The sequence below is a fragment of the Coenobita brevimanus genome, chromosome 108 (genome assembly GCF_032717465.1).
Source record: "Coenobita brevimanus isolate Jiangsu-jjx chromosome 108, ASM3271746v2, whole genome shotgun sequence".
NCBI classification, from domain to species: domain Eukaryota; kingdom Metazoa; phylum Arthropoda; class Malacostraca; order Decapoda; family Coenobitidae; genus Coenobita; species Coenobita brevimanus.
In genome coordinates, this window is record NC_137061.1 from 9,572,613 (window position 1) to 9,590,747 (window position 18,135).

Here is an 18,135-nt window from a genome sequence, read left to right on the forward strand (position 1 = left end):
TAGTTGCAACCTGAGGGCCATCTGGAGGTGAACCTGGTGGTTGCCCTTCTCCTGGAGCCCACCAGTAACTTTTAGGGGGATAGGTAGGGAGTTGAGGGATGTTTGTATAACTAGGCAGGTCCACCGCCAGGTTATATCCATGCCACTACGTGAAGCTGTTCCTCTCCAGCACCCATCCTTTTGTTGAAGGTGTCAATCATTGGTTTTAGAAAGAAAAAAAAAAAAAAAAGGCCTTCACCAAGAGAGAACTTCTACACTGAACACCACTCTGATGATGTATTTTACAAGTAAAGTGGTTCATACAGTTTTATTGTGCAACCCAATACTCATGTGTTGCGAGAACAGCTTAGGTAGTCTGGCATAATTTTCTGTTTTCCATAACTTTTTGTACTTATAATTTACACTGTATTCTTGTTACATACATTAATTACATGGTTGATTAGTAATGTTATGAGGCAGGCAAAATATCTTCACTCCACAAAACCAGAGTGAGTCATTGCTGCAAAACACAAGAATGGAGAGCACTGTACAGGGACCAACATGTACACTCTGTAATTGCCACCTCCAGACAAAGTGGTAGGTGGTGGCGACCATCATCCACTCACTTGATGTAGTGCTGCCTACTTCTTCCTTAGCCTTTATCATTCTTTTTCTGTACCTGCCCTCCTCTCTTCCTATTTCTCCCATCTTTCCTGTCACTTCTTATTGCTTTTCTTTCTGTTACAGGTGGCTTTACATTGAGTGACAAGCCAAATGGTTTCCTGTAAGCCAAGAAACCATTTACAACGCTGGGTGGTAACCTTATAACCAAACCATACGTGCTCCCTACGTGTCAACAAGTGGGTTGGTGGAGGGTTAATGCCCCTTCCTGTAAAACAAATAACTCAGAGTCGAATGGCCACCCCTTACTGGATTATGGCGTCTGGCAATAGATAGATAGATAGATAGATAGATTGTCAGAGCTAGAGAGGATAGATTTTGACTTCATCAGCCTCGTCACACCATATCTCCCTTGAGCTGACTACGGTGCATTTACTTTATAAAGATCTGATCCCGTGGGATTCAGGTATAGTCTGGGTGATATAGAATCTAGAGTGAGTCAGGGATGTGGCTTTGTCTCCTCATGTTTTAACATGTGTATGGACTGAGTGCTGGGTCGGGCTGTGAGTCGGTGTCTATTGACCTATCTATCTATCTATTGCCAGACGCCTCAATCCCATTCGGGTTGGCCACAAACAAATCGCCTCCACGTTGCTCTGTTCCCCGCCATTTCACTGCCCCGCTCCCAACTCACACTCCCTTCTCTCATACACCTCTCCACCCCATCCCTCCATCTCATCCTCGGCCTCCCCCTCCCTCTTTCCCCCTCCACCTCACTCACATACACTCTCTTCGTCAGTCTTTCACCCTCCATCCTCTCCACATGGCCAAACCACCTCAGTGTATTCCTCCTAGCGCTTCCTATCACATCCACATCCACACCACAACACTCCTTTATATCCTCATTTGTCAGCCTGTCTCTCCATGTGACTCCACAGGCTCCTCTTAAATAACTCATTTAGGAGTCACTGTGTGGTATCAATTGGCATTTTGAGGTTACTGACCTTGACTTTGCCGATTATGTAGTTATCCTAGCTAAGTTGCTGGAGTCATGCCTGAGTGCTATTGAGACAATTCACAATAAGGTGAAACCACTGGGACTAAAGGTCTTCCACAACAAGACCAAGGTCTAGGCATTTGGTGAATTGTTGGATGAAGCAGGACAGTATTCAGGCATTGGCGAGGAATTGTAGTCTTGGAAAGATACACTCTCTTGATGACAACAATGGGTCGGATTATGAGGTCTCTCATTGCATTGGTCTGGCCTGTTGTGTTATGCATTCTCTAAATTTAAGTACAGATATTTGGTGGTGTTGATATTTGTGTAGAAAGACAAAAATTCACATCTTCAAGGTGCTGTTGCTTCCTGACTTCTTTATGGATGTGAGACATGGACATTAAACACTACTGTTCCTTGGAATGAAATTGATTCCTATGGTTATAAATGCCTTCATAGAACCATGGGGTATCACTTGTATGACCAGGTGCATAATGCGTGATTATTCCACGAGACTGAAGCATGGCCTGTTACCCACACAATACAGGAATGCCAACTTCAGTTATATGGGCATGTGGTGTATTACTCTGAGGCTGATCCTGCTCACAGGGTGAACAGAATGGTGACCATGGTGAAGACCACAAAACTCATGGTTGGAGCAAGTTAATTATTCCCACTGGGAGATACTTGAAAGGGGCTGGGGGAAAGAGTTGCTGCCTGGAGGCTTTAATGGATGGATCCCTGCAAAAGGAGTCTGAGAGTGAGAGAACATGCACCCCATGGCATTTGTCCTGAGTGAATGAGTGACGGAGAACCCAAACCCCTTCCAGTTAAGCTAATGTCCAATTTTAGTCAGATTAGAGGTTGATCTGACCAGTGACCAAGGAGAGTTATCCTTAACTCATAACTGAAACTTGTGCAATTCCATATTCAAAGTTTGGGAGTGGCTCAATTTTTGTCACGTAATAATATACAAACTATACAGTAATATCATCTGGTGGTTGCTTGAATAGAATGAAAAATGTCAACAGATGAATGGGATCAAGATTAACAAAAGTGTCTGGTAGTGGCAAGAATACATGAGCTAGAAGGAGCACTCAGAGAGTGCGGCATCTGCTCTAAGGGCTTAATATTTGGTTTTGTCCTGTGACCTTGACCTTCGACCCCTGTTCTCGAAATTGAATTATATCTGTACATCAGTTCTGCCACATCCGTAACCCTTCCATCAAGTTTGATCCAGACTGGACCAAAATTGTTTGAGTTGATCTTGTCCTATGACTTTGTCCTTTCCCTGTGACTTTCAGCTTCAACCCATTGTTCAAAAAAAAAAAAAAAAAAAAAAAGTCATCCCCTTGGTTGTTCCTCTACTTATCCATCAAGTTTGGTCTAAATCAGACAAAAACTGTTTGAGTTATTTTGTTCACACACAGACATGGCTCAAACTTTGACCTTTCCATGTGACCTGGACCTTTGGCTGGTTATTCTGAAAATATTCTTTAATCCTTAACTTACCTTGAACCGTTCCACAACGTTTGATCTGAATCAGATGAAAAATCTTTAAGTTGACCTTGCCATGTGACACTGACCTTTGATATATTATTATCAGAAACAGTAATCAACCTCCTAGCTAATCCTCAAACTCTCTCAAGTGTGGTGTAAATCAGATCAAAACCATTTAGTTATTTTGCTCACCAAAACTTTGTTCTTTCCTTGTGACCTTGACCTTTGGCTGATTTTATAAAAATAATCCTTTCATTCTTGCTTGACTCTCAACCCTTCCACCAAGTTTGCCTAAATTGGATGAAAGCTACTTAAGTTGACCTTGCTGGGTCATACTTTGGTCAAACTCTGTGACCCTGACTTTTGACCTATTGTTGTCAAAAACAGAAGACCAACCCCTTGGCTGACCCTGAACACTTTCACCAAGTTTGGTTAAAGTCGGATAAAAATAGTCTGAGTTATTTTTTTTTTAGGATGGGACTGGAGTGTATTGGTGTTGTAATGAGGAGAGGTAGATTGAGGTGGTTTGGACATGTGGAGAGGATGGGGGATGATAGTTGGGTGAGGAAGGTGAGAAGTGTTAATATTGGGGGTGGGGTTATGAGGGGTAGACCGAGAAAGACATGGGACGAGGTCATTAAGTGTGACCTTAGGGTTAAGGGACTGAACAGGGAGGCTGCAATGGATCGTGCAGCATGGAGAGCCGCCATTAGGTGACCAAGGCCGACACATGCAAGCATGTTGGAGCCTTTAAAAACGAAAACGACGAAAACGAAACACACATACACACAAATAGCACCTGTTCTTGCTTTAACATGTATGTATAAAGTTGTCGTAATGCTGAAAGTGTTACCGATAATGGAATCTGTTTCTTTGCACATTCGTTGAGATAAATTAACAACCAATCCATCTTTACCCTGTTCCTGGTGTAGGGGTCCCAGGCTAGGCTAGCGTATTTCCAGTACATTTAAGGGTATCACTAGCCACTTTGCTTTTATTTCAACTGAAAAAATTGCATATTTACTTTGACTGTTTCGTAGTGCTGGAAACAAATTCAGTGTTTCGTGTGCCAGTGGCGGGGTTAGATATATTAAACGCAACCAGAAATATACTATAACTACCTCTCCATCACCACATCCCTCTCTAAAAGCTCGGCACTCTTGCTTAGAACATACGATTGACATGATAAAACGAAACTGAGTTAGTACTCTTCCACTAGCACCAGCAAGAGGGGTTGCTAGCCTGCAGTTGATGGGCTGCTCGGCCAGACAGACCAGAGTTACTTAGCAATAACAGTAAGGGTCTGAATCCTGGACTGACCACGTTCTCGTCTTGTCGATCACATTATCATCGGCAAGTGTGTCCACGTGTTCGTCTGGTGGTCTATGGGGTAAAAGTGCTTCAGCTAAATTTGGCCCATACAACTGTGCACATTTGAGGGATGTTTGGGGTTTATTGCACACTTAATACCGCTCAGAGTGAACGACTGGTCAGTTCCCTTAAATGTTTGGACTAAGGTGCAGATAGACAGGTACAGTAGATAGATACCCGTACATAGACAAACTGACAGACTGAAAGACAGATAGATAGGTAGATAGAAAGATAGATAGATAGTACCCATGTTCTGAAGCAAGCAGTGACCCATTTCATAAGTACTTGTGTGCGAGGCTGCGGGAATGCCGTATGAAACCTTTAGCAGAGAAGGCAGGTTACATCTCACGCCTCGCCATCCCACCAGCGCCACCACTCACCGCCACCCTCCTGCATAACACACCACTTAACGCAGCCGCCTGAACGACATTTTAATATCTCGTTTGCATAGATATTGCTTCATCTTACTTGTCTCATCTTACCTGTCCATCACACTGGAGGAAACTTGTACAAAAATATTTCTAGTATGTTGTGTGGGCCTCTTCGTTGGCATGCTGTTTGATGAATCTTTTTTTGTGCTGTCTTTTGCTTTGTTTCTGATTGGTGGGAATATGCTTTTAGATGGTATGCCTACACACACACACACACACACACACACACACACACACACACACACACACACACACACACACACACACACACACACACACACACACACGTGCGCGCGCACATACAATAGCAAGGTGTGAGTGCGGGTGTGCGCGAGTCAGCAAGGTGTGAGGGAGTGATGGATAAATGTGACTGTGCAATAAGTACGCCTCCCAGACAAGCATCAATAGTTCCGTTGTCCTGGCCAGTGATGGTGGCGGTGTCTGGTGTGATGGTGTGGGTGTTAGTGAATGCTGTGTTGCTCTCTGCTCTCCATACCGCCCCAGCCAACATACAGCACCTTCAGCGCCTTGGTCTGTTAACTTTGGTAGTAGGGTCCAGTTAGGTACAGAATAGAAGTTTCTCTATAATTCGTCTTTTTTTGTGATTTTTAAAATTTGAATACACATGAAATTACAGAAAGATTTCTAGGTTATATGGTTACTACCCAACGTAGTAAATAGTCTTTTGGGTACAGGCAACGATTTGCCTTCTCATTTCGTATACAATCTCTGTAGCACTACATCGAATGATTATCATGATTATGCTAATCACAGTCTAATTCTTACATAGGGAGAGTCTCAGGTAGAAGATTTTTACCCTCAGACTTTACTGCACATCTTTTCCCCAGTTGGGGTGAACAATAACCAAGTAAGCTTCACCTTCAGCGCCTTTCGCCTGTCAGTTCTCTACGCCCAGGCAAGCCCTTGCCTCCGTCGCATCTACTGTAACTCACAATATTAACTTACATTCTAACTCTTTGTACCGGTAACTCATACGCTGACTCACACTCTCCATTCCAACCAATACTCAAACTCATACACAGTCTAACCCTATTGTACACATCTTTTTCTCTCGAAATAGATGGCATCTCTAATGTATACACATTGCAACTATGCACAAACTAACTCTTACCATCACACTCTACTGTAGTTCTAACCTTCTCTGCCCACAGTTGTGGTACACGATGATCAAGTAAGTTTCTCGTCCAGTGCCACTGGCCTGTCAGACCTCCATGCCCAGATCGCCATCTCCTCTGCCGCCTCCACCCTCAACCTCACTTTCCAGTACCATCATCTTGATGGCTTTACAAACCTGCGTATGTGTTAGTAGCACCACTTTGTGACGTTATAAGTTGTTTGTTTTTGCCTGACGAAATTGGACCACTCCTACAACTTGAGTACTAAGATGTGGTTGCTTTAAATTCGATTAACCATACTTATGAGGACAAAAATAAGTCTCCTTGGTTACTGGTTAAATTGTCTCTCCAGTCTGACTGCAGTTGGTCACCAGCTGAGTTGAAAGGGGTTAGGGATCTTTGTCAGGTTAGAACAGACCCCCAGTAACACGTTTTCTTGATGCCGCACCCAGAGAGACGTGCAAATGGTGTGCGTCCCTCACTGTATCACTCACTCATTAGCTTTACCATTTTGAAGGATGGGGGTCCAGGCCTTATTGGGTGTGTGTTGAGAGGTGGGGGTATACATACATGCATACTTACATAAATACACCGAAAACACACACTGGAAGAGTTCTAGTTGACCGTGTACCTGTGTCGTGCTGGCATAGCCGTAAATGTAACACAGAGGGGCGGGACAAAGCACTGGGTGGTTAGTGGTACTGGAACGGGACGGCCTGAGAATCAGAAGGGTGTTCATTAAAAGCGTAGTCAGTAAATAATTATTTCATTTCCCTTAGGATACTGCAAGGGTGGGTACGGAATACTGCAGGGGTAGGTACGGACATCAAAGGTGTCCTCTACCTTGTTTTAGTTATGTTGTTAAAAAATCTCCCACCTTAATGCCCTCTCTGTCTTTGCTTCTGCATCATACCTTACCATGCTTCTTAAAGGGGAGTTAAGGTTAGGATAATGGTAATAATGATGATGATGTTCCTGAATACTACCGACCCCATCCTCTATAGAAGGGAATCAGGGTGTGAATGACACTGATGATAATGGTGATAAAATGATGATGACTACTGGGTTGCTATCAAGAAATGAGGGCAACTTTGCAGAACCGATATATTAATTGCTCCAGTGGGTGCTGGTGGTGTGGTTGGCATCGGTGGATGCCAGGTTGGGTCAGAGGTGTTGGCACAAGGTCGAGCCTCTGCACTTCCAACACTGACAGTCGACTTAGAGAACTGTGATCGTCCTGCATCCACCACCACAGCCCTTCCCGCATACACAGCCAAGGTACCAGCACGCCTTATGCTCTTTCTGTCATTGGACTTATGTATTTACTGTAGGCGAGATTATTAACCAGTTCATTATGCGCATCTGTAGGAGTGGAGAGATTATTCAAACTGTGGGGGTAAGCTATAGCCTTCATTAACCTCCAAACACAGCTAAGGGACAGTACGATCATGTCTTTAGTTGCCGTTGCTACTCGATGAGTGTAGTTGTACTCCAATGTATATGGGAATTATACCTGGTCACGATTCACACCTTTCACACCTGCCCATACTCCCTCATTCTAATTTCATCACCTGTAATTATAGTCCACAGGGGCTAATTCAGGAATATTTTTGAGGTATTGCGTATGTTACTTGCTACAGTAATGGACATTCGATAACCTCTTCCTCTTAGCCAAGTAACGCTTATATTTTCAACGAGAAGCTGTTAACATGGACATGGAACCGATAATCTGTCTACCAAAGATGAGCTGTGAGAAGTAAAAATGTTAGCCAGGCAGAAAAAGGTCATTTACGTAGGGTATATAATGTATACTAATCCTGTATGCAATCCAAATGGTGTTGCCTAAGTGATCTGAACAACACCCGTGGCCCCGCCCATGGTTAAGTGCAAACAATACAGTATCCTGTTTATAGGTGACGGAGTTAGAGTGAGGGAGTAGAGGCAGGTGTGGAAGGATGTGAGTTATGGTCGAGTGTAATAATGGTTTCGAACGGCCTAGTTTAGGAGAGATATCAAAATGAAGGGGTTAGATAAAGCCTTCATCAAGCCTTCACTACTAGAGGTCTCTGCTAAGCTAGTCGTTGTACTGCCATTATCACAACCTTTCCCACACACACAGTCACGGCATCTGTCTTTAAAAATGTCATAATAATCCCTTCAGTCCAGGTACGTCTTTTTTTTTTTTTTTTTTTTTGTATTTTTTTTTTTTTGTATTCCGGGTATTGCCAGACGATATTTTTCAGTTTAGGTAAGACGTCTCCACACTTCAGAGGTTAAGATGTATTTTCTTGGTTGACTTAGCTTCATCTTGACATTCGACTGAACAAGCTCAGAAAGTCAAGATGAAGTTTGATTAAAGGCTTTTTTATTCCGAAGACAAGATGTCTGTAAAGGTATACTGAGTAGCACTTCGCTTTTAACTTCACTTTCCGTAAAAAATCAGATATTCCAGCTTAAATGTGCTTACTTTCAGACAGTTTACCAAATTTTTGGAGTAACCTCTTAAACAAATCTTCACTTTCTCTGTGGCCATCCCCATGCGACTTTCCTCAACTATCACGCACGTTTTTGCTCCTTAGGCATGGCAAAGGTTCCAGTGTTTGGTTGACGTGATGGTGTCGTGGGTGAGGCAGCAGCTACACCACACCACCACCACACACAGCTCCACCACACCGCTACTCCCAGCTAAGATAAAGTACAGTGATAACCTCTTGAGTATGATGACTTACTCTTTGTTTCTTTTGTTTTATTCAGGTAGTGACATTCTTTTCGAACTAGGTGGATTAGATATACAATGCCTGCAGCCTAATTTAAACAGTTTACCGCTAATGTTCCGTAAATTGAATACATTAGTTTGGTGAAAAAAGTTAAACTCTAATATTATCATGGATTTGTGTCACAGAGAGTAAATGTGTAGTATGTTTGTATGCATTATAACGGCTGGCTTGCACACACCTGGCTTGAGCAGGTAGCTCTACTAAATATCCATTCAAGCCTTGAATTACGGTGCCTAAAAGGGCAACTTTTTCGTACGTCCGAAGAAAAGCATGTTAAGCCACAGGTTATTGTTGTTGCTCATCTCCGGTCAAGTCTGGCCCAGCAGATCCCTTGACCGCAGGTAAGCAATTGCCCCTACAGGATCGTGCCATAGTTTCCCTATACCTTTGATGTTGTGTCTGCATCTCAGTGTGGCATGTGCTGTGCTGTGCTGTGCTTCATATTGTATGGTTTGTTGTGTGGTCTATGCTACAAGCGGGGCACGAGTCATCGGTGATTCCACCCAACCCAAATATAAGCTGGTAACTAGGGAGGTATGTGTCATGTCTCCAAAAATATCGAGGTAAACTCAATCAGCTCTATTTAAGGATACCTCTGAAGAGTGGGAAGTCGGGAGAGGGGATTGTAGCATAGTGTTCTGATTGAGGTGTTGTCTTGTCCTGCACATGTTGGAATGTCTGAAGGTGCGATGTTGTTGTAGAGGATTTGATAATGTTTGTTTAGTAATTATTATATGTGCATTGATATGTGTCTTGGTCTTGTAATGACAAGGGTGTTGTATGTTGGCACAGGCTGCTGCATGGAATTGTGTGCCTCTCACTCGTATCATGATATTCTCTGACAGGTAGGGCTTTTGTTTCAAAGTATAAGTGAGCAATGGGAGAAGTTTTGGTGCAGCCAGTGATTATGCATAGGGCATTGTTTTGTGTGGTCTGCAAGGTGTTGTAGTGTTAGATAGGGTGGGAGCCCATGTTGGGGGGGCATGGGACATTACTGATCTGATATATTGCTCATTGAGTAGGGAGAGTGTTTCTTTTTATTGTCCAAAGTCTGTCCCTGTAATTTCTCTGAGTGTGTTGAGTCTCTTGATGTACTCGTGTGTGATCCTTGATGCCAGCCGCGGGTATAGCTAAGGAGGTTATGGTATAGTACGTAGGATGAGAAGTGTATGTGGAACAGTGCTTTCAAGTGTCTGTGTTTGTAAATGAGAATTCTTGCCTTTATCGTCGAGGCAACACGAGTAAGCGATGGGATTGTGTATTTAGAGGGAGTTCTCGCCCAAATTTTACGACACCCAGGGAGTATGTGGATAGCGTTCTTTCTCCCTTACTTATAGCCATTGTCAGTAAATCTAGCAGTGTCTTAGATTACGATATTAATATTGATTTTTTTTTCCCTAAAAGTCCCATGATGACGACAACTCTAGCATTATGTTCCAGCTAACGTCAGACAGATTTATTCAGATGAGAGTGGGCCTGAGAATTTAATACTGGTGCCATTAAATGTCTCAGTGGAGACAACTTCAGTATTTTATTCCTCCGTGTTGGCGAAGAGTGAGCAGAAGAGCGAGCAATGTCACCTTTAGCTCTCGTGATCGGAAAAACTCTAGTGGTGTATTTCAGTAATCCAGACGATTTTATTCATCTGGGTATGAATATCACAGCAAGAAAGTGTCAGAACTGATAATTTACTTCCTTGTTTAGTGAGAGATTGACTAGGAGAGTAAGTGAGATGGAGGGCTCATGGTAAGGGAAAAACCTAAGACGAGGCGGAGGGATGGAATGGAGAGGTACAGTATATTGGTATGGCTGGTGTGAGCTGGGGAGAGGGCAGCGTGATCACGGAGGACTAGGTGATATGGTGGTGATTTGTTGTAGCCACTCCTTCTGAGAGTACGGCGTCTGGCGATAGATAGATAGGTAGATAGATAGATAGATAGATAGATTGATTGATAGATGGATGAGCTTAATGACCATCTATCCTACCTTTTAACCCCTACCTCCACCCCCATTCCGCCTATCCTCCTACAGAATAGAGGGAGCCGGTGGTGTATTGGTTAGCGCATCCAGCTCGCATGTGGAAAAACCCGAGACCGATCAGACTCTTAGACAAAGTTTGTTTCCCCTTCGTCCCCGTTCACCTGGATGTAAATTGTAATGTTGAGTGTTTATTCTAGGGGGAGACTTGAACCTGGTAAGATATTGATTGTCTGCCTCAGTGACTCGTGTTGTTGATAGGCATTATTATTATTATGATGATTATGATTGGTATTATTTTTCCTGTGTAAAAAAAAAAATAAAAAATAAAAAAATAAAGGTTCTCTTTTCGTTATTATTATTATTATTATTATTATTATTATTATTATTATTATTATTATTATTATTTTTATTATTTATTATTATTATATCTTCTCTTCATCCTCATCCTCATCCTCCCCTTCTTTTTCGCCTCCTCCTCCTCCTCCTCCTCTCTTCATCATCATCATCATCATCATCATCCTTATCCTCCTCCTCCTCCTCCCAGCTACCGTGCCGAGTTCCTGAGGTGTGTAGATGGTGGTGAGGGCAGTGTGGGGCGTGCAGGAGGAGAGACCTGGGCCGTGCAGCTGGCTAGGGCACGTAATTACCTCAATGGCCGCAAGATGGTGGTGGCTACTATCAACGTAACGATTGTTATTTGTTTACTGTTTCGTACTTTAGGACGAAGATGAAGAATACACACACACACACACACACACACACACACACACACCGCTCGCTGGTGCAGTGGTAACGTTCTCGCTTGCCAACTGGTGGACGGGAGTTCGCGCCTCGCTCAGGTTGCGAAAAGTTTCACTGACGAAGTGGGTGGTTACTGTCCCCCTTGAGCAAGGGGACGGATGTGTGCGTGTGTGAAGGTCACAGCCTTGCCCTTAGATCGGACTATATGAGCTCTCAGCTCCCTTCCGGGAGGGTAAAAGTTGACGATCACGACCATCAAGTGATCCTGACCGACCCGGTGAATTACACACACACACACACACACACACACACACACCGCTCGCTGGTGCAGTGGTAACGTTCTCGCTTGCCATCTGGTAGACGGGAGTTCGCGCCTCGCTCAGGTTGCGAAAAGTTTCACTGACGAAGTGGGTGGTTACTGTCCCCGTTGAGCAAGGGGACGAGTGTGTGGGTGTGTGAAGGTCACAGCCTTGCCCTTAGATCGAACTATATGAGCTCTCAGCTCCCTTCCGGGAGGGTAAAATGCTGACGATCACGACCATCAAGTGATCCTGACCGACCCGGCGAATTACACACACACACACACACACACAAACGTAGAGGAAATTAAATAAGATGGACAAATAACACTTAATTCTAGCGTTAACATCATTTTACCCACCACTATTTCCAGTTTCACCCACTGTATAGCACCTTGTGTGTGTGTGTGTGTGTGTGTGTGTGTGTGTGTGTGTGTGTGTGTATGTGTGTGTGTGTGTGTTTGGGGGTTTTAGGGGTACGGGAAAGAGGCGGACTGGATGGCCGTAAGGTGAAGTGGGTGTGAGGTGGACTGAGTCAAAACCCTCACGTGATTGGCTTTCCTCCTGCCCCCACAGCGTCCGCCCTTCATCATTCTGCAGATGGCCGGGGAGGAGATCGTGGCAGCGAGGGGGTACTGTATCGAGATGCTGGACGAGATTGCCAGGAGGTTCAACTTCACGTGAGTTCCAGACTGTGCTTTGTACCGGTATCATGACAGATTTGTAGTGGTGTTGTTATCGTATCCGTTGCTTCACGTTATCGTTGTTACTAATACCTATATCGCTGCCTTTGACACACTAACTTTTCAACTCAGAACAGGTAGCTTGAACTGAATCTAGACACAGTACCCAACAGACTATTGTAGTTTTGTGACTTACTTAAATCTCTTTGCTCTTAACTAACATATTGTCAATAATGCCGGGAATCGAAACCGGGACTCTCTAGATAAAAGCCAGACAGCTTTCCACTGTACCATGACCAGGTAAAAGTTGTCATGTCACATACTTGTAACGAAGGTATCCCCGCCCCCCCCCCCCTTCTGTGGGCCTGAAAGGGAAAAGGCAACTCCGTGGCATTCGATCAAGAAGCTTTTAATCATACCCAAAGCACATCTCTTTGCTCTTACTGAAGACTGTTTACAGCTATCGAAATGTAACGGAAGTTGGTCTCGCTATTATGTGCCTCAGATTGTTCGATACGAATTCCTTGAAGGGAAAGAAAATTTGCCATGAAATATGTGCATTGTGTGAACATTTTTTTTTGTGTGTCCGACTCTGAGCATAGACTCGACATTTCGTTCCCTACAGCCCAGCTTTCCTCCTGTGTGCCAGATACCCTCACATGTCACCACTTTTAAGACTAATGCCCACGTCTATGTATCGGATACTCGATAGGGCTGTCTCATTCAGTAATGGTGTTCCGATATACACGCTAGCGTGTCTTGTTTAAAAAAAGAAAGAAAAAAAAAAAAAGTATTTTTTATTTCATCAGAATGTTCCCTGCCGCATCCTTGAATCAAAGGCCCTTTCATAAGGTTATGGAAACACATAACAGAAGTCAAACTATTCGAGACGCATTAGTCCAATTGGCACTTTTGTATGGGTTTCGCCGGTATTTCATACTTTTGCACAACTGATACAGCACACTTAGGTCCTCCACGTGACTGTGTCTGCAGGTATCGCTTGGTGCCGCCCTATGATGGCAACTGGGGCGCTCCCATGAAGAACGGCACCTTCAATGGCATGGTGGGAATGGTGCAGACTAAGGTGAGACATCTCATCTTAACTTGTCTATTCTTGCTAACGCCACATGATTTTTCTCAGGTAGCCTGTCATTGTCTATGAGTCAACACATTTAGGGTTAATAGCGAGGTGAGACAGACGACCAAATTCTTTAAACAGTGACTATGAAGGTGCATGCGAGGCCCCAGCACTCTTCATCTCAGGGATCCCCCTCCCCCCCCCTCCACATTATACCTGGGCTTGAGTCCTCAGCTGTAGGCCCTGTGTCCCTTACTGTCAGTATCCTGTTTGTGAGCTTTTGTTGGTGACGGCTTGGCCTACCTCCTTCCAAAATCTAGGGCTACTCATTTTGAATTAGCAACATTTGTTTTTTTTACGTCCAGTGATAATATAATTGCATTTTTTTTTTTTAGAGAGAGAGATTTTTGAAGATTCTATAATGTCCCAAGGCTACTGTGATGGTGTATGCTTAACTGATAATGGTTATTGGACATGTCTGTAAGACACTAATGGAGAAAGTTTGCCTCAGATAAAATAATGTGGAGCACGTCTTGTAGCAATCAACTTGGTACACCGCATACAGTAAGAATCGAGGTAGGAGGTTCGATTCAGCTAGATTTTTTTCCTTTTTTGTACTCAAGTATAATAGTTATATCAGTATTCTAGGGTTTCTAGCATATTTCTCAGCGATATTCTAAAGATTTTTGTGCCTAGCAATATTCTTGTGGCTTTCAAAAGCAATCATTATCATAATTATGATTAACGTCATCATAACTTCGGTCACCTAAGGACAGGATGCGGTAGGATCCATGAACAAGAAAAGAGAAAGTACGAAATTGGGAGAACTATCAACAGCATCCTCACTGAAATAAAAACATTCACATATCATTCAGGTTCGGGAATCCTGATTCCCCCTGACAGGTTTTACCACCCATGCACATTTCTTTTGCTGTTAGATTTTGTAGAATTTGATTTAGCAACCCTTAACTTATCACTTGGCAGAGAGTTGACTTCGCCATCGCAAGCATCACCATCACATACATCAGAGAGAGAGTCATTGACTTCACTCACGCCATCTACTATGACCCCACCACCATCCTCATCCCACCACCCAGTGAACAAAACAACTTCCTCGCCTTCCTCGAGCCCTTCTCTTGGCAGGTGAGTTCCGTTTGTGCTTTCTAGAGGTTTCCTAACACTTCTTCCGTGCCAGTTTATTTAGACACGCTAAGTTTTTCTTGCATATTGCATATGGAATCTGTAACGATATGTCAAAGATGCGCATATTATTAAAAAAAAAAAAAAAAAAAAGGGAAGGTGGGGGTTATGAAACTATATACAAGTCGAACATTGCGATACGCCTGAGTTGGTTGGTAACCTGTTGATAGGGAGACCTGGGTTTCCTAATCTATCAGTCAACATTGTAACATCACTTGACCCACCACCTTTGCTGTTCTTTATTTCTATTTGACTTATACCTCTGTCTACAGGTTTGACTTGTACAATACCCCACCAATCACCATTACCCCACCCCATCCCACCTCACCACCACCGCCGTTACCCCACCCCACCTCACATGCTCTACCATCCCTCACCTTTCACTTTTACCCCACTCCATCGCAACCGACCCAGCCATTACCCCCCGCTCTACTCCACCCAACCCTGCCTTACTCTATCCTACCTCACCTTACACCGCCCTACAAAACCCCACTATTACCCCTCTCAGTCCTACTCAGCCCCGCCATACTTACCGTTACCTGTCAGAATCACCCCACTTCACACCATGCAACCCTACCACAAACTATACCTCAATTCAGTTTTACCTCTCACCATTCCACTTAACCCACCATGATCTACCCTACCTGTAATGCCAGTTTTACTCCACGTCACCCCACCCACCCCCCGCCATACTGTACCTTACTTTACCTTTCATTTTTGCCCCTGTCTACCCCACCCAACCCCACAATGGTCAGCCCTTCCAGACCTGTCAGTATTATCCCACATTACCCCACTAAATCATACTCAGCTGTTCCTCAACTGTCAATTTTACCCCACTCCACCACACCCAACCCCGCAGTTGCCTCATTACCACTCACCCAGTGCCGACATAGTCTTTCATTCCTCTCCTCTCAGTTTTACAGCAGTCCGCACAGGCTGCCATTATTTCCCTCCACCCCGCCAAACCCCACCATACTCTACCCAACCTTCCCACGCCATACTCTGTCTTAGCTAACGTGTCAGTTGAACTCAGTCAGTCCTACCCACCCCCATCATTATCCCACTCTACCCCACTCAGCCCCGGGACACTACCCTACCTCACTTAAAAATTTTACACCACTCTTTTTTTAACCACATTCCACTTCGTGCATAGGTTACTAATTGTTTTTCGTGCTTGGGCATAGGGAAGATTATAATTATTACATTTTATTGTCTCTTCTCTCAGCTGGGACAGAGTAATATTTCTAAACAGTTGCAGCAGCCCTTTCTTACTCCTCTCTTGGCCACTTCTCTAATGCAAGACTTAACCGATACTCCCAGTCCTTCATGTATGCAACAGGTCAGCTCTGGAACCTCCTTGCTTTTTCTGTATTTCCTTCAGCTTATGACCTCTGGTCTTTTAAACGCAGTGTGTCTGGTCATCTCGAAATGAACACTTTGAATTTGGCAGTCTTATACTTTTTTTTTCTTGGAGAGAACAATTATTGCAGGCTTTTAGCTTTTGTTCCCATCTTCCTTGCATTGAAAAGAGCGCAGTGACCACCCTCAACCCCACCCCAACGTCTCATTACCCCAGTCGACGCGATTCAACCACGCTGTACTCTGCCTTACCTAACCTGTCATTTTTACCCCACTCAGCCTCACCCTACGTTGTCATCACCCACTCCTCCTCACTCATTCCAGTTCTGACTCAATCGTCAATTTTACCCCAACCCACCTAACCCCACCATTACCCTATTCCACCCCACCTAACCCTCCACCATACCCTACCCTGCCTCACATGTAATTTTTATTCCATTTCACCGCATTCAGCCCCATCATTAACCCATTCCGCCACACTGAACCCCGCCATTAACCCATTCCACCACACTGAACCCCGCCATTAACCCATTCCACCTCACTGAACCCCGCCATTAACCCATTCCGCCACACTGAACCCCGCCATTAACCCATTCCACCTCACTGAACCCCGCCATTAACCCATTCCACCTCACTGAACCCCGCCATTAACCCATTCCGCCACACTGAACCCCGCCATTAACCCATTCCGCCACACTGAACCCCGCCATTAACCCATTCCACCTCACTGAACCCCGCCATTAACCCATTCCGCCACACTGAACCCCGCCATTAACCCATTCCACCTCACTGAACCCCGCCATTAACCCATTCCGCCACACTGAACCCCGCCATTAACCCATTCCGCCACACTGAACCCCGCCATTAACCCATTCCGCCACACTGAACCCCGCCATTAACCCATTCCACCTCACTGAACCCCGCCATTAACCCATTCCGCCACACTGAACCCCGCCATTAACCCATTCCGCCACACTGAACCCCGCCATTAACCCATTCCACCTCACTGAACCCCGCCATTAACCCATTCCACCTCACTGAACCCCGCCATTAACCCATTCCGCCACACTGAACCCCGCCATTAACCCATTCCACCTCACTGAACCCCGCCATTAACCCATTCCACCTCACTGAACCCCGCCATTAACCCATTCCACCTCACTGAACCCCGCCATTAACCCATTCCACCTCACTGAACCCCGCCATTAACCCATTCCACCTCACTGAACCCCGCCATTAACCCATTCCGCCACACTGAACCCCGCCATTAACCCATTCCACCTCACTGAACCCCGCCATTAACCCATTCCACCTCACTGAACCCCGCCATTAACCCATTCCACCTCACTGAACCCCGCCATTAACCCATTCCACCTCACTGAACCCCGCCATTAACCCATTCCACCTCACTGAACCCCGCCATTAACCCATTCCACCTCACTGAACCCCGCCATTAACCCATTCCACCTCACTGAACCCCGCCATTAACCCATTCCACCTCACTGAACCCCGCCATTAACCCATTCCACCTCACTGAACCCCGCCATTAACCCATTCCACCTCACTGAACCCCGCCATTAACCCATTCCACCTCACTGAACCCCGCCATTAACCCATTCCACCTCACTGAACCCCGCCATTAACCCATTCCACCTCACTGAACCCCGCCATTAACCCATTCCACCTCACTGAACCCCGCCATTAACCCATTCCACCTCACTGAACCCCGCCATTAACCCATTCCACCTCACTGAACCCCGCCATTAACCCATTCCACCTCACTGAACCCCGCCATTAACCCATTCCACCTCACTGAACCCCGCCATTAACCCATTCCACCTCACTGAACCCCGCCATTCACTACCTTATATCACCTCTCAAGTTTTACCGCAGTCCACTTCACTCCACCCACACCCAACCCCCTATGCACTACCCTTCCTCCTCTGTCAATATTAACCCACCGAACCCCACCCAACCCCATTG

At 44.9% G+C, this 18,135-nt stretch overlaps 1 protein-coding gene across 1 annotated transcript in view; it reads left to right on the forward strand.

Annotated features, from left to right (window-relative positions):
* Window positions 1–18,135, forward strand: part of LOC145416965 (uncharacterized) — a 39,379-nt gene that overhangs the window by 13,389 nt on the left and 7,855 nt on the right. The window contains exons 4-13 of the mRNA XM_080285812.1: window positions 1,563–1,727; window positions 5,690–5,843; window positions 6,072–6,221; window positions 7,156–7,313; window positions 8,615–8,730; window positions 9,223–9,375; window positions 11,337–11,475; window positions 12,409–12,512; window positions 13,509–13,599; window positions 14,578–14,736. Of these exons, the coding sequence (XP_080141938.1) occupies window positions 1,563–1,727; window positions 5,690–5,843; window positions 6,072–6,221; window positions 7,156–7,313; window positions 8,615–8,730; window positions 9,223–9,375; window positions 11,337–11,475; window positions 12,409–12,512; window positions 13,509–13,599; window positions 14,578–14,736 (1,389 nt within the window). The remainder of the gene's footprint in view (window positions 1–1,562; window positions 1,728–5,689; window positions 5,844–6,071; window positions 6,222–7,155; window positions 7,314–8,614; window positions 8,731–9,222; window positions 9,376–11,336; window positions 11,476–12,408; window positions 12,513–13,508; window positions 13,600–14,577; window positions 14,737–18,135) is intronic.